Source organism: Oxyura jamaicensis, chromosome 4, assembly GCF_011077185.1.
Source record: "Oxyura jamaicensis isolate SHBP4307 breed ruddy duck chromosome 4, BPBGC_Ojam_1.0, whole genome shotgun sequence".
Classification (NCBI taxonomy): domain Eukaryota; kingdom Metazoa; phylum Chordata; class Aves; order Anseriformes; family Anatidae; genus Oxyura; species Oxyura jamaicensis.
This window is the reverse complement of record NC_048896.1, coordinates 86,513,770-86,529,009: the sequence shown is the minus strand read 5'-3', so window position 1 is coordinate 86,529,009 and position 15,240 is coordinate 86,513,770. Positions and strand designations below refer to the sequence as shown.

The following is a 15,240-nucleotide window of genomic DNA, read 5'->3' as shown; positions in this document are numbered from 1 at the left end:
TGTGACTGACTGGAAAATGTGCAGTGCTGCTTTCTGAGGATCTATCTGATGCTTTTTCTTTTTGTCGAAGCTTGATACACCTTTGACCATTGCAAGACAGCTCTGTGGCTGCCTTCTGCACTATCTGTACCAAGTGGATCCTCCTCAAACTTTTAGGACATCTTTGCATTCCTCCAGACATCTTACAGGGTGTGGAGATGTTAGCATGAAGGTGAGGGGCCAGGCCTGATTCGCAAATGTGACTGCGGTTACAAAGGAAGAAAGGACAGATATTCAGGCTCATTTATCTAACTGTTTAGCAAAGTAATTAACCAATTGCATTTTAAGGATGCATATAATCAAAAATATCTTAAGTAGCTGCTGACTTAACATGATATGATGCATTCTTCCTGACAGGTGCTTACCAAACAACCTTGGAGCTTTGAATTACGATGACAGTTTATGTGTGTATTACCAAAGTATTCAAAATCTCCCACGATAAGCAGCTGATGTGGCTCTAATGAATAACCACCAACGTAATATAAAAATAAAATCTCCATCAGAGACATTTTTAGTTTAGCCAAGTTTGATGTAATCCTTTCCTCTTTGTCCCAAAGCAGGGTTTAAGAAAATTTCAGTGATTGCCTCAAACAAAAGATTTTTCTTTATAGCAAGGAAACCATTTCTGGTTGGGAAATGATAAAGCACTTGCTTAATTGAAGGACTTGAGTGAATCTAACTGCCTAGATTCCATGGGAGTAAATCACGTTATAGGATGCATTTGTCAAGAGTTTGGGAAATGACAATACCAAATTGCTCTGAGTTGTTGGAACTACTGTAGGATGTTGTGTGGGCAGAAGCTGCCTGAACTTCCTTGGACAGCTGCCTCAGTACCGGTCATGCTGCTGCTGTCCTCCTGAGTTAGTAATATGGCAAATTATTCCACAGTTACTTAGAAGCTTGGAGGTACAACTGTTGAGGAAAAAAAACCTTTTTACTTTTTTTTTTCTCCTTAACCTTATTTATAGATTGATACAGCAGGAGACCATAGGTTATTCTGGGTGGCTGCCAGTGACTTCAGACCTTAGACTTATCTTGTAACAAAACCTCCTGATGACTGACAGCTAGTCTATAATCAAAAATCCTGGTATAAGACCGCACTCCTGGGAAATTTAATTTTGCATGTTTTTTTTGCGTGTTTTCTAAAGAAGTCATGCTTATTAGCAGAGAACTTCAAGGTTAAATGTGAAACAAAGACTGCAGTAAAACTGACAAACTATTGTTAATAACATCTGCCTAAGAGTTTAGGTCTATGTACGCATGGTAGGCATTGAAGTTGTTTCTCTAGATGTCTTTTAGTGCTAGCTGAAAAAGGGTTCTTATAATCCTTTTCCCCCCAGACTGGGCAATGAGAGGTCAGAGCACATAACTATGAACCCAGTTTTCAGATAGCAGTTTGTATCTCACGAGCGATGTGGCAAGGAGTGTCTTACACATAGGGGATCTGTAAGGGGAAAATTAAGCCTAAAATTGCTGGAGAGACTATGCCCAGAGATTCCATGTTGTTGGGTGAAACTTGCTGTGTCTGTAGGTGTGTATTAATTGATAAGGAATTTGATTTCAAGAAGCAATTGAGCATCTGAAACGTGGAACTTAATGATTTTATTCTAATTCCCTTCTACCTCTACATCTTGTATTTTATTCAAGGCTATTTTTGCAGGAGCAATTTTTTGACCTTTTTTTTTTTTTTTAATTTTAATTATAATGGCTTTTCCTTCTGCAAGAGGGATAACAGTTATTAAAAAGCTTATAGCTGTGTATGTGCTCTAGTAACATTCTGAAAATCAATATGCATCAAGCAGTCAAATTTGTGAGGAAAGGGGAAAGATCTTTCCTACTGACAGTTCTTTGTTGTTTCAAGGATTGGTGTCTGTTGCATCCTGGTTTGACTAATTTGCGGGTCTGTTACGCTAACTTTAAATTCCAAGTGCTCACGGAACCTTTTTGAACCTTTTTAGACATGAGAGCATTTAGCTACGTACAGTAGAGTAACCGGAGCCAAGGACATCTGAAAACAGACTCAAGCAGCAGCCTGTGACGCATTTTGCCACCGAGGAGATCCTTGCATAGACCTGTCTGAATTGCACCATAGCTGCTGGTGGCCAAATCTTGCATCTGCCTTTGGCAGAGATCCATATGGAAGCACTGGGGGTTTCATTTGAGTAAGGAGTGACTCAAGCAGGTTTGAACTAGTCAGTACTTAATGTGAGTTTATTGCAGGGGAAATAGGAATGGAGACCTAACAAAATAATAATTAAAAAATCCATATCAAACAGTCCTCTTTTCTGTTCTGAAATGTGGGTTTGGAGGGTGTCAGACACTGACATCAAGTGCTGTTTCAGCTGAGAGCCACAGAGGTCACAGACTGTGTTTGTCACAGGCTGTCACAGGCCTTGTTGTCCTGTCCCTGTTAGACCATCTTTGATTTCCAACATATGCTGTTATAGCAGGACTGTGTGTAAGCCTGGCTTGTTCTGCTAATCTTATCCAGATAGCTAAATATGGAAAACCCACATTGTGAAGAAGAAAGTTCGGCCTTGCCACTTTTGCTACTGTGATGCAGTGCCATCTGTCCAGGACAGGTCAGAAAGTGTGAATGGGGTCAGGGAGGAGAAAGAATTCGTGATGTAGGGACATGTATGGAGCCTCAGCTCATCTAGAAAAGCTACTTCCCCTGACTATGAGCTTGCTTTGACTTCTGTGTTGACAACATCAAACCCAAGTCACTAGAAATGGAAAGACCTGGGCTGAAAAGGAAACTGTCCTTTAATCATTTCAACTATTTTTTTTTTTCTTTTCTTTTACTAACTCAACCATAGCAATTTGTAGCCATTTTCTTCCTTTTCCCCTTCTTATTAAATGTTTTTTGGTGTGCTGTTATTTCAAAGTTGATCAAATATACAAGAGCCACAGCTGTGAGGAAGATCATCTGCTTTATCTGTCATTAATTCATTTCCCTGGATAATTGAGGGCTTCTGAAACTTCTGATGATGAGCAAGTTAGCAGACCATATCCTTTGCAACTGCTGAACATGACACAATTGTTAGTGCTGTTTAAAGAAATCTGCAAGATTTCTCTTGGGATGATGGTTATGATTACTTTTGACATCTGGTTTTGTTGCTATGCCTAGTTGGAAACCAAGTGGTTTAGAGGAAACTGGTCTGTTTTTCTGATGAAAGTTTCCCCACGTTCTGTGTAACTTCTGGTCTTTCTGTTGGAGTGGAAAGAGCAGTGAAAAAATTTTAGCTGGAATGGCAAATTCACTAAAATGCATGGAGAAAATCCCCTGTAGCATATTTTAGTATTGTTTTTTATCATTCTAACTTACCTTGTATTGAACAGGAACACACTCACCACACTGCTTCTCCTCTGACTTCTGAACTCAGTGATGTTCTGAACATCAAACTTTATAGCAATGTCTTTGCAAGTAGGTGATCTGCATCAGTTGTAAGGGTATCAAATAGTGTAAGCACTATGACTCTAACTTTATTCAGTAGATTTATAAATTTGTAGGGTGACAAATTCTGTTCTTTCTTGATGATAAAATACCTGGTGAGTTTGGTGAAGTCAGGACACATTTTACAGGTCACATATTAGCTTTTAACTCTTCTAAACCTGTAGATATTTCCTCCAGTGCTGTGCTCTTCAGGGTTCTGTCCTTGGTGGCAACTATTACAGACATTGGGTATAATCTCCAAAAGTCTTTGACATTTAAAATTATGACTGATTACATAGCATTTCTCTAGGATGTGTTTGAAGGCAGATTGTCCCATGTAGTTTACGATCAGCGTTTTCCATCTCCTGTACCACAAGAATAGAGCGTCTAACATGAGAATGCTTTTTAAATTTCTATTTATATATTTTCCCGTCGTTTTTCTTTTTATTAATTTATTTTATGTTCCTTTTAAAGATCCAAGTACAAATCCAGCCTATTCAGAAGAAAGATTGGCTCATGAAGCTTTGCAATTAGAGAAGCGCTTGAGCTTGCTGTCCCATACAAGTCGCCAGGGCAGTGGAGGTGAGAAGTGTCTTTAATTAAATAAAGATAAATGTTTTCCCCTTCCTTCCTGGGCTTTAGGAGTGACCATGTGTATATAATTATAAGATGGTGAGCTTAAAAGAAATAGTAGAGCGATGGTTAAGATGTTTCAGTTGAGCTGCTGTTGCAGAGTGAGTTTTGGATCAAACAGTATTAATACAAGAAAATCTTTTAGTATGCAGAATCCTGCTGAAACTCTTCATGTGTAACTTCAAATGAACTGCCTGTGACAAGTTTGGTATCTGATTAAGTTCTTAACTGTAAAATTAAACATTTGTGTTTGTGGGAAATTATAATAACGAACATGGGAGGCCATTTGCCTGAATCTGTACATCTAGGTTTTGCCACTGCCTTGGAGCTCCTTGTAGTTTCTGCAAGTCTGTGGGAGAGCTTCCCTTCCAAAGTTCTAAAGTACCTAAAATATTAGGCTAGGAGAAGTGATTTCAAATAAATTAATCTTATTTTTTTTTTTTTTTCAATTAAAATAGTATTTTTTTTTGTCAGAAGATTAAGTGTTTTATTTAGCAAGTATTTTTCTTCAGGTACTGGGCGTATTGCTGAGAACTACGCCAATGTTTCTACAACGCATGCCTTCTGTCTAGGTGGCAGCATAATTTCATCTCGGGAGTTACACTTGTGTTGGGATCACAAGCTATTGTCAAGCAGTGGACACTGGGGGAAAAGAAAGATTAGATTTCATGGGATAAATGTTGCTATTTTGTGATAGTACATAATAAGAATTACTCCATGCAGAGTATGAAAACTATTCTATACTTTTCCCCCTAAACTGAGAATAGAAATAGTTCAGCAGCACAAGAAGCCCAGGTCTTGTTTTGTCATGGACCCCTCACATACAGATACCCCATCTGGTAACTTTTTGCCCAAGTTTTAAAATTAATTAAATACCTACAAAATGATCCTGCTGTCAGCTTTTGTTGTACTAGCCTTCTTAAAATAGATTTTATTAAGAATGAAGAAAATAACTTCGTGGAGTTGCTGCAGGAGAATGGTGGTGTTTTGTGTGTGTCTGAAAATGTCCTCATTTTATGCCAATATTTATTTTTTTTCTTCCGTCTTCTGTCTTGTGTAGCTGTAGATAGCTGTGCTTGCAAGTATCATTGAGGGAAAAAAAAACCTTGCAATATATGCATAGATTAATTGTGGGAGATCTTTTACTCTATAGATAGATAAACATTGTCATAATGGTAGTATTGTCATTTTTGTTTGTGGCTGTGATGTGTTACTGCCTTTTGTATGGATGTTACAGAGAAGTACAGTGTAGGAGACATCAGGGGACAGGACAGTCTTAAGCTTGATTTTATTCTTGCTGTCTCTAACATGAACTTTGTCATTCAGGTAACATTTAAGTGGAGGGGAAAAAAGTACGAGTAGCTATTTGGTTGATTCATATAAAATAGAAATATTGGAATCTCTTATATACTGTTGGGTTACAGTGACTAGTTTTTTTTCAGAACATCCTCTGCTATTCTGAGAATATGGGCCTTTGTGACTGTTGCCTGTGCGGTAAGAGGAGTGTCTAAAATAAAGCCAATTAACTGTATAGGAGTAAAATATTCTTGAAAAGAGAACTGGGTGCATCAACTCTAAAAATTTAGCCCTGAATGCAGTGTATTCCACAATGTGCTAGGGTTACGGTAAGCTAACATACTATTGCATTTTATTTTTCCAGTGGGGATAGTAATTACTACAGGAATTCTGGCATTCTGACAGAACTTTCCCTTACAAAGCAGACAGAATTTTAGGGTCCTTTCTGTACATACTCATTCTGCTTTCAGTCTCTCCATTGTATTTTAAACATGGGTTGATCTGTTTCCTTCTTTTCTAGGAGATGATAGAAGTCTTTCAAGCTCGTCTTCAGATACCAGCCACTCGGATGTCAGTGTTGGGAGCAGATTGACAATTTGGCCTGAACAGTCTTCAGCCAGCACCTCACAAGAGAGTCATGGACTGGCAGCTGCAAAGGGCATTCATCTTGGGGAAGAAAAGACCCTTCCAGAAGGGGCACGTGGCATCACTAAACCACCTCCAAAGCCCCTCCGATCCAGACAGCTACAGGAAATAGGTCGTCAGAGTTCTTCTGACAGCGGAATAGCTACTGGTAGTCACTCCTCTTACTCTGGAAGCTTCTCTTCCTATGCTGGGAGCTTGGACATTTGCCACAGTGATGAGTTTGGATCATTGCTAAGCCTGCCATTGAACTTTCCTTCAGATCAGAATTTATGTACTTGTCCTCACAGTGAGCCTCAGAGAGGTGCGGGATCAGAGTATCAGATTCCCAGCTCTCTCAGACATATTTATGACACACCCAGGAGTTTGTTACAGGCAGCTGCTAAAGATGTGCAACCGAAGAGTGCAGATTCCATGCTACCCAAGGACCAGCCCCTGCCACCTCATGGTGCTAGTGACCCGAAACTGCTACTACCACGCTTAGAAGCCCAGAGGGCACCTGAGCACAGCCAGGACCGAGGGAGGCCTTCATCCTTACTCCCAGAAAGCAGCAAGGACTCGAGTGATGAGACACACGTGGATTTTGTTTCAAGGTGGTCAGAATCAAAACCACAAGGACAGGTGTCAGACTCCAAAAGTAGTGAGTTGGCACCACCTAGTGGAGTCTCAGCTGACCCCTATGACACTTGTAGCCCCCACCTTGGGATGACAAGAGCTCTTTTTTCCGCTTGTCCAATCTGTGGTGGACTAAAGGTAAATACCTAACACTGAGCAGATGCTAACAAGCCTTACTTAATAATACAGCATGATTAATTTAAAATGGCTTAACTTGCAAGTCATAAATATTATTATTTCCTTTATAATTGTAATAGGTATTTACTTTTGTGTCGTTTATGCTCAAGTTGAGAGGCGTGGTACACAAGTTCCTCAAAATCTGTGCCTGATCAAGAAAACACTGAATAATATAGGCCATCAATCATTGCTTTTAAATTGGCCAGTTTTGTCTTTGAGTGTATGTGAGTGGCTTGTGGTGACAGAGATGGAAGCTTTACAGGCACATGAGAGGGCTGAATTTGTCATATAACAATAGATTAGTATGGAGGTCATTGATATGTCTTGCTGCTGGCACTTCAAAAGAAGAAAGAGGGGAGGCATGTGCTGCTCTTTAGGGTGGCCATAGTGCATATTTTTATTTTCTTAGTATTTCTCTTTTCTTAATAAATGCAGTTTGTGAGCGTGTCTTGCACAAGAAGAAGCCAGATTAGTGAAGCTTCTTACTGGGGAAAGAGAAGATAGCCCAGTTAGAGTGGCACTCCATCCCAGATCACTGAATCCAGTATGGTATTTATAACTGGCCTCTGATAGATACTTTGAGGATGTATACAAAAACAGTGTACTTGCAGGGAAAGTTATTTTTGATCACCAATCACAGAAAAACTTAAAACCTGAAGCATGGAGATTCATATACCTTTCTAAACGTGTTTTTATCTTTATCACTTTCTGTTACTATGACTTTGTTCCCGAAAGTTTTCTGAACCCTGTTAAATTCTTGGCTTTTTATGACAGTAAGCTTTATACATTGCATGAAGAAAATACTTCTGTTTTTATCCACTCTGGAGAATGCTTTTCTCTTTCTTGATAAACAAGAAGAAGGTAAAGCTGTGTTTGTGAGCTCTTGAAGTGGTGGTAAAGTCAGAGGCAGTGCTTAAATTAGGAATGTGTGAAGTCAGGATTCAGCAAGAGACCTCTGTATGAGGAATTAAATGCTGCTGTTGAAGTGTGTACTTCTTAGTTCAGCATGTGGGATTACGTAAATCACTGCTGTGAAAAGGACTTGAATGTAGGGTAAGTTAAGAAAGAAATTAAAAGATTATAAACTTGAGGGGCTGTTTTCTTCTCATGTGGTGTTTCATGTATTTGCATCATTGGCTTCCTTCGCATCTGAGAACTAGAACATCCTTTGTGCCCAACGTGCTTGTGTGGTTCTGTAACAGCAGTGTGTGAGCACCTTGGATGTTTCTTTGTTGTGTACTTGTGGTGTTTGGAAGGAAGGGAAATGCTGGTGTAGGAGGCGGAGGTTGTGTCCGTGCTGCTTTTTACGATCAGTGCTCTTCTGAGGCCATCCAAGCCAGCTATCTGCAAGCCCTCTAGCCTAATTTTGAAAGGTTGGCTGGATGCAAGGGCCTGAGACTCAGCCTCCCACTCTTTTCCACAGTGTGGGCAGCGAGGTGTATAGCAGCATTCCTGTTGCTGCTTTCCTCTGCTCTTGTGGTAGAAAAGAAGTTGGGAAGAATGCATGGGGCTGATTCATAGCAGGGCCCTGCTCCAGGTGATCAGGCTCCAGCTTGGTGTTGTTGGAGGCATCAAGGAAAGAACCAGTTGGGCTGGGGTTAGCTCATGTGGTCTAAATCTTTATGGGTGCTCTGAATTGTCAGTTTAGATAAGATTTTATCAATGCTTTCCCTGGACATCTGTGACAGGCAGGCAGTTGAAAGTAAGCATTCTGTTATACGTCTTCAATGCTATTCAAGGCTAAATTGTGCCACTCCTTCTTTAACTGCCTGGTCACCCCTGTGACATACAAACCCACATCTTTTATTTGTTTGTGTGTGTATATATATATTTAAATGTCTGTATATGTATAAAAAGATATATATTATCGTGAAGGGCTGTCAGGTTTCACAGTGACTCTACTAGCCCTAATGATACCAGTTGGCAAGAATCTCAGGAATAGTCAGTAAGCAAATTCAGTGACACAGAAACGCTGGTGCAACACTTCTAACTCTTGTTTTAGCATCATATGTACTTTTTTTCCTTACCCAGTTGAAAGTATTTGGGAAAGAATTTATATTAAATTGAATGATTGATGGATTTTTTTTTTTTTACTTTGGAAAGAAAAAATAACCTTTTGATACATCGTCAAGTTATTTTTAGCAGTATTTAATGGGTACTGTGTTTGGCTTTCCTCATGGCAAATGCATTGAAAGCAGAAATCCATTGCTGTAACTAAAAATTATTATTTCTCATGTTCTGAACATTAATTGAGATACAGTTAGGGCCAAATGGAGTTGATTTATGAATTAATGAAGACATCAGGTTTTCACATTTATTCGAGTTGATGTTTAAAAGGCTTTAGTGTGCCAGTGTTTGGAGTGCCTTTGCAATTTCAACTTAAGCTGTTAATTAAATTGTGTTGATGATTTTTTAAATGCCTCCTATTTCAAGTGAGTGGGTGGCCTGAAGAGAGGAAAGCCTACAGCAGTAATAATGTGTGGAAGCATTTATCTTCTGCCCTGTATGTAAACTTTGGCAAATGGAAGCTAGATTTGGGGATGTTGTCTTTGTGTTGGAGCTCAGCATGTGAAGAGCTGGAGACAGGGTGCAGGACGAAAACATGCACACGTGGAAGGGCTGGTGGCATTCGGGATGGGGATTGACTAGGTTAAGAGCCACCTGCTCCCCTAATGACAAGGCTGATGAGGAACACAGGGAGAACATAACCTGGGAGAGCGCCGGGGTTTAAACAAAACGGGGGAAGGAAACCTTTCAGTGTTACTCTGGATGAAGAACAGAACCAGCATGAATAAAACCACTAAATATTGCTTCTTTAATTTCTACATTGTATTTCACATTAGACATTGGGGATTAATAAGCAAGCATGCAGGGTGATTTGCTTTCTATTTCATGTTATTGTAGTGTGCACAAGATGTCCCTCATTATAAACTTCTCAAGGTGTGCCTTTGCTATGTAATTTTTGCCTAGGTGATTTCAGTGCTATAGATTAATGCAGAGATGAAATCTGTGTGTATTGTAAGAATATTTTAAGTTCAGAATGTTGAATTGTGGGATTTCTAAGTAAGGTGTAGAGATTTATTAGACTTAATTTTCAGCTTCTTAGCTGACACTAATTTGAGGAATGGCATTATACTGTAAGTTTGTTGCTCTGTAACTTCATTTGACGCTGTAGTTTGAGAAACTGTCAACGTTTTTTTTTTTTTTTTATAGGGTGTCTTTTTTTACACCACCACTGTTTGTAAATTTTCTGAAAAATAAAATTATTTTCCAACTGGTTTTGTCCTTTTCCATCTGACAAGTATTGCTTTTATTTTTGCTTCGCTTTTTGTCCCCTGACCTTCATCTTCATTCGATTTGAATTAGTATGGAGTGACTCTGGCTTTCCCTTCATACTGCTTAGTGTTGTACTCGAATCACTGTTGGCAGCTCGGAATGTGTCTATCAGTAGGAATTACCTTTATGCATTTCTGGTTCCCCTAAACTCATACCTATGTTATGAGTACTTATGTATGTAGAAACATAGGCTCGATTGCAGCTTTGGTAGTTAACCTGCCACCACAGAGGATAAAAGAAAGCATCAATTTGTATGTGTCTGTTGTCATCAATCCTGTATGGGCACTCAGCCACCTATTTTAGTCGATCATTTAAAAATACCAAAGCCTCTTCGGAGACAATGGTCCCAGATTAGGAGCAGATCCACCAAAGCCCTCTGTGGGGGCCCTACGTACTCTTTATGTAGTTCCTGCTGCCACAGTAACTGTGTGCCTCAGACTTTGAATCACCCGGCGTATCTGTAGCAAGCTGAAACACGGGGATGCTGTGGTCACCATGCACAAAGGAGCTTAGGGACTCTGTCAGGTAGCAGAGTCACAGCTCTGAGTGGCTGAGAACCTCTCTGTACACAGCACAGGGAGACCTGGCACCTGCCTCAGGGGGCTGGGGGGCATTGCTTACATGGGGAGTTGCTTTGATTAGCTGATAGGAAATTCATCTCTGTTAGTCTGTGCTGTAGAACTGCTTTATTTTGCACTATAGCTTTTAAGAGAGGGCATGTGCATGGCTGTGCTGTGATCTTGGAGCAGGCACTTCATGCAAGGTCCCTGCAGAGCTTCTTAAACAAATGCAACCTTCTGTGAGTGCAGTCTCTCTTGATAGCTGTAGAGCTGCTGTGCATACCTCTGTCTCCATCATGCTCTGCACACCAGAGAGATGAAGCCTAGAGAAGTCCAGGCCCGCTTTGTGGTCTTGCCTGGCCTGATTTAGCCAAGGTCACGAGCAGCCTGTAACTGGGCTGGGAATATAGCCTCTGTCTTCCAAATCCTGTATGCAGCCCCAGACATGGATTCTGATGCTGGCGCGTCTCTCTTCACTGTAGACACTACTTCTGGAAGGGGTAGAAAAGAAGGCCTGTAAGGTGTAAGCTCCTGCGGTGGGACTTGGGATACAGCAGCTGCAGCCTACACTGTCACATTCATGTAACAGCAAATATTTTCCTTTTTTTGGCTTTTAATTGGGTACTTTTCTAAAGCAGTATTAAAATAAAGGAACCACAGTAGATCATTATATATAACTTTATTGTAGCTACTTTCTCCTATTGGAGCCGTTACCTCTTTCCCCATGAGATTCGAACATTTTTTGTTTATCTTGTAGTGTGTTTATTTCCTTATTTTTCTCTTAATGCATAGGAACATGAGTATTAGTAGCTACATGCCTTTTACATTTCTTTTCAAAGGTTTTATTATTATTACTATTTTATATTTCGTTGATGTGTGATGCTGTAACATCTGCTTCCTCCCACCTTCCAAAAAGCTCCAGGCTGTCTAAATCCTCAGCTGAGAAGGATGCATTTGCCATCTTCTGTGGTGCTCTTCCTACTTGTCTTCCCATTTTAATCTCAGAGCTCTGGGCAGTTAGGCATCACACTCACTGTCAAAACAAAAAACAATAAAAGGAACAGTTCACACCTCAGAAATCTGGAAGTCAGTAGAAGTAGGTATCATGATCTCAGTAATGATGTGTTTGTGAGGTCTCTTATGCTTTGGTGAGTCCTGATTCTGGGTACTATTGGCTTTTGGCATGAATTAGAAAACTTGCATTTGTGCTTTCTTCTTTTAAGATTTAATTCCACTTGTTTTTCTTTAAGTCCTGACTGTGACACTTAAATGTGCAGTGAGGTGCATCTGCCATATAACATGTCACCACTTAATGAAGGAACTGTATGCACTGGACAATGATTTGACAGTTGTTTCTATTACAGTTGTAAAAGGCTCAGAAACTTTTACGGTAAAGTATTGTTATTTTCTGGACTTTTCATAGATTTAAACAAATCTTTAAAAACACTGATTTCTTTTAAAACACATTTTTCTGAAATAGAAGAAATCCATGATCACTGCTGTCCTTGACAATGAAGTGCAGTCATTTTTAGAACTGGTTTTCGGTCCTGACAAACACATACAGCACTATGCAACCAAGAATTGGAGGAAAAATATGTTCTCCAGTTGAAACTGGAAGAGGAAAGGGGCATAAAACATGTGAGGGGAGTGTCAGGCCCAGAGCTTTTGTTTTGTTTTCCCTTTTCTGGTTTTGGCCAGGACCCCAGGTATGCTATGGAGTTAACAGCCTTCATTTTACCGAAGTGCTGTTGGGTCTGCTTGTGCGCTGTTTTGAAATGTTCCTTAGAAGCAGTTCATAGGGGAAGGATGATTTTTTTTATTTTTTTATTGTACAAAATAATGGCAATAGAACAGTACTATAACACTTATTGGCAACAGGCTTCACTTCCATATAACCAAGAAACCAAGCTTCCTTTTTACTTTGCTCTTGCTGGTAAAGGCTCATATAGATGACCTTTAGAAAAATATTTTTTTAGAATAGAAATTTCTATTTTAGAAAATAAATTTTCATGTAGGTGTCTTTGCTTAAGAAGGTCACTTAATGGGTACAACTCCGGATCTGAGATATCACAGTGAAATAGAAGATATATGCACCCTACAACAATTGTGCAGATTGCTTTTGCCACTTACCTCTTATCTAAAAAATTACACTGGAGATACTCTCCATCTCATCTATCACAAAAGAATCTCCAGCATTTGTGCTAGGAGTAAAGATTCAAATCTGAATTCAGAATAGCAAGAATTAAGCTCTTAGCACTTCGTGGGTTCAGGCACTAAAGTGAAACAAACACACTGTGGTCTGCAGTGGGAAAGGAGGTACCTGCCAGAGAAGCGCTGGTAAGTGAAATGGCATTAATAATCTCGAGAGAAGAGAGCATCTTTCCTACATGCTTGGAATGTAGACAACGTAGCTCAGCAGAACTCATTCTTCTGTACCAAACGGAATTGTTGCTGGATTGCTTTTCTGTCAGAGAGCCAACAAAGATACTGATAAACCACAGTATTGACCTTTCATACCCATCAGAATGAACAAATGGGAAAATCTACTTCTTCCCCTACCTACAATCGAGCTGGATAACAGCTTTTATTATTACTACAGCTGATGACTACTTCTTCCTCTGTTGGGAGCAATAGCTTATTTGAAAAGAGAGATAAAAAAAAAATGTTTTGAAGGAGGAGGAATCTGACAACAAAAGCTGGAAAAAATAACTCCTTTTGGAATGTAGGATTTGCAGGGTTTTTGTTTTTGATCCAGTTGTAGAGAGACTCATCAGATTGCTGGGAATGTGGCCAAAATGGAAAAGTGGAAGATTTTTTTTTTCCCTCTTTTTCTTTCTTTCTTTCTTTTTCTTTCTCATATACATCCCTTTATTTCTGGAAAAAGTCTAGAGAATCTTCTAAAATGTTAGCAGACAACATTTTCCATCTTCATTTTCTAAAAGGAGAAAGTAGAATTCACCTGTGGAGGCAGATACTGCAAAAAGATTGGGAGAGGGTGGATTAAGTTGCACCATACTCAGAGGGAAGTGAATAGCTCCAGTGTCAGCCCCAGACTGATTCCTAGGTTTGATTCCCAAGTGGTTCCTTTCCTTCTGTAATGTCGTAAAAAAAGTAAAAAAATCTCAATTACTGACTTGCATTTTTCTAAATTGATTGTAATTTCTGTCAATGTTATATTTTTAAGATCATGGATTGAAGGCTAAGCAGAAACTACTGTGCTTTCATTAAAAGTTAGTGATACTAAAGCATGGCACAGAGACAGAATTGGTGAGTGTCAGCTGGATAGCAATCGTTCAGATGGGATGTCTGGAGGTTTGACAGCAGCTCACTGCCAGGAGATGGGAGGAGTGCAAATAGATGCTCAGTATGTGTAGGGCCTTTCCTACCAACTCTTTTTCTCAGAGCCACTTAAAATGGGAAGTATGGAAATTAAAAGGATAAAATGTGTTCCAACAAAATTACACAAACTGTTTACATTCTTCCATGATCCATGACAATGCATCCGAGGGGAATTAGTTTTGGAAATTCAAGATGCCTGATACACTAAATACTTCATGGTATCTGTGGAAATATTGTCAAGTGGGCTGATGATATCTGACAGCACCAGTACAGGCTGGGTGGAGAATGAATTGAGAGCAGCCCTGAGGAGAAGGACCTGAAGGTGTTGGTTGATGAGAAGCTTGACACGAGCCAGCAATGTGTGCTTGCAGCCCACAAAGCCAACTGTGTCCTGGGCTGCATCACAAGCAGCGTGGCCAGCAGGGTGAGGGAGGGGATTGTCTCCCTGTGCTCTGCTCTCCTCAGACCCCACCTGGAGCCCTGTGTTCAGCTGTGGGACCCCCAGCACAGGAAGGACCTGGATGCAGAGGAAGGTCACAAGGGGGATCAAGGGGCTGGAGCACCTCTCGTATAAAGACAGGCCGAGGAAGTTGGGGTTATTAGGCCTGGAGATGAGAAGGCCCTGGGGACACCTTCCACTACCTAAAGGGAGCTGCAGGAAAGCTGGGGAGGGACTCTTTGTCAGGGGGTGCAGTGATAAGACAAGGGGGAATGGCTTTAAACTAAAAGAAGGTATATTTAGATTAGATGTAAGGCAGAAATTCTTTACTCAGAGGGTGGTGAGGCACTGTAACAGGCTGCCCAGAGAAGCTGTGGATGCCCCATTCCTGGCGGTGCTCAAGGCCAGGCTGGATGGGGCTTTGAGCCGGGTTTAGTGGGAGGTGTCCCTGCCCATGACAGGGGGGAGGGAACTAGATGATCTTTAAGGTCCCTTCCAATCCAAACTGTTTCATGATATAGATTTGTAGTAGTCAGATTAGATCCATAAACTATCTGTCATGTAAAGGTTGTGATATAAGTAAATTACTGTTTCTAATAGAAATGTTCAACCCTATACCAAATCATACTACTTGGCTCATAAAGAGCAAATAATGTTTTCTAATATTGGCTTAGCAAATTTTAATAATATGGTAACAACGTATGGGCAATGTGATTTTTGCATTGGTT

At 40.1% G+C, this 15,240-nt stretch overlaps 1 protein-coding gene across 5 annotated transcripts in view; it reads left to right on the top strand.

Moving 5' to 3' along the window:
• The window catches only part of DOK7 (docking protein 7), a 64,583-nt gene that overhangs the window by 19,734 nt on the left and 29,609 nt on the right, over positions 1-15,240 (top strand). For 4 of the 5 annotated variants that reach the window (XM_035325031.1, XM_035325032.1, XM_035325035.1 and 1 more), the window contains 2 exons: positions 3,950-4,057; positions 5,925-6,799. In XM_035325031.1, the coding sequence (XP_035180922.1) occupies positions 3,950-4,057; positions 5,925-6,799 (983 nt within the window). The remainder of the gene's footprint in view (positions 1-3,949; positions 4,058-5,924; positions 6,800-15,240) is intronic. The other variant, XM_035325033.1, reaches the window with a different exon arrangement.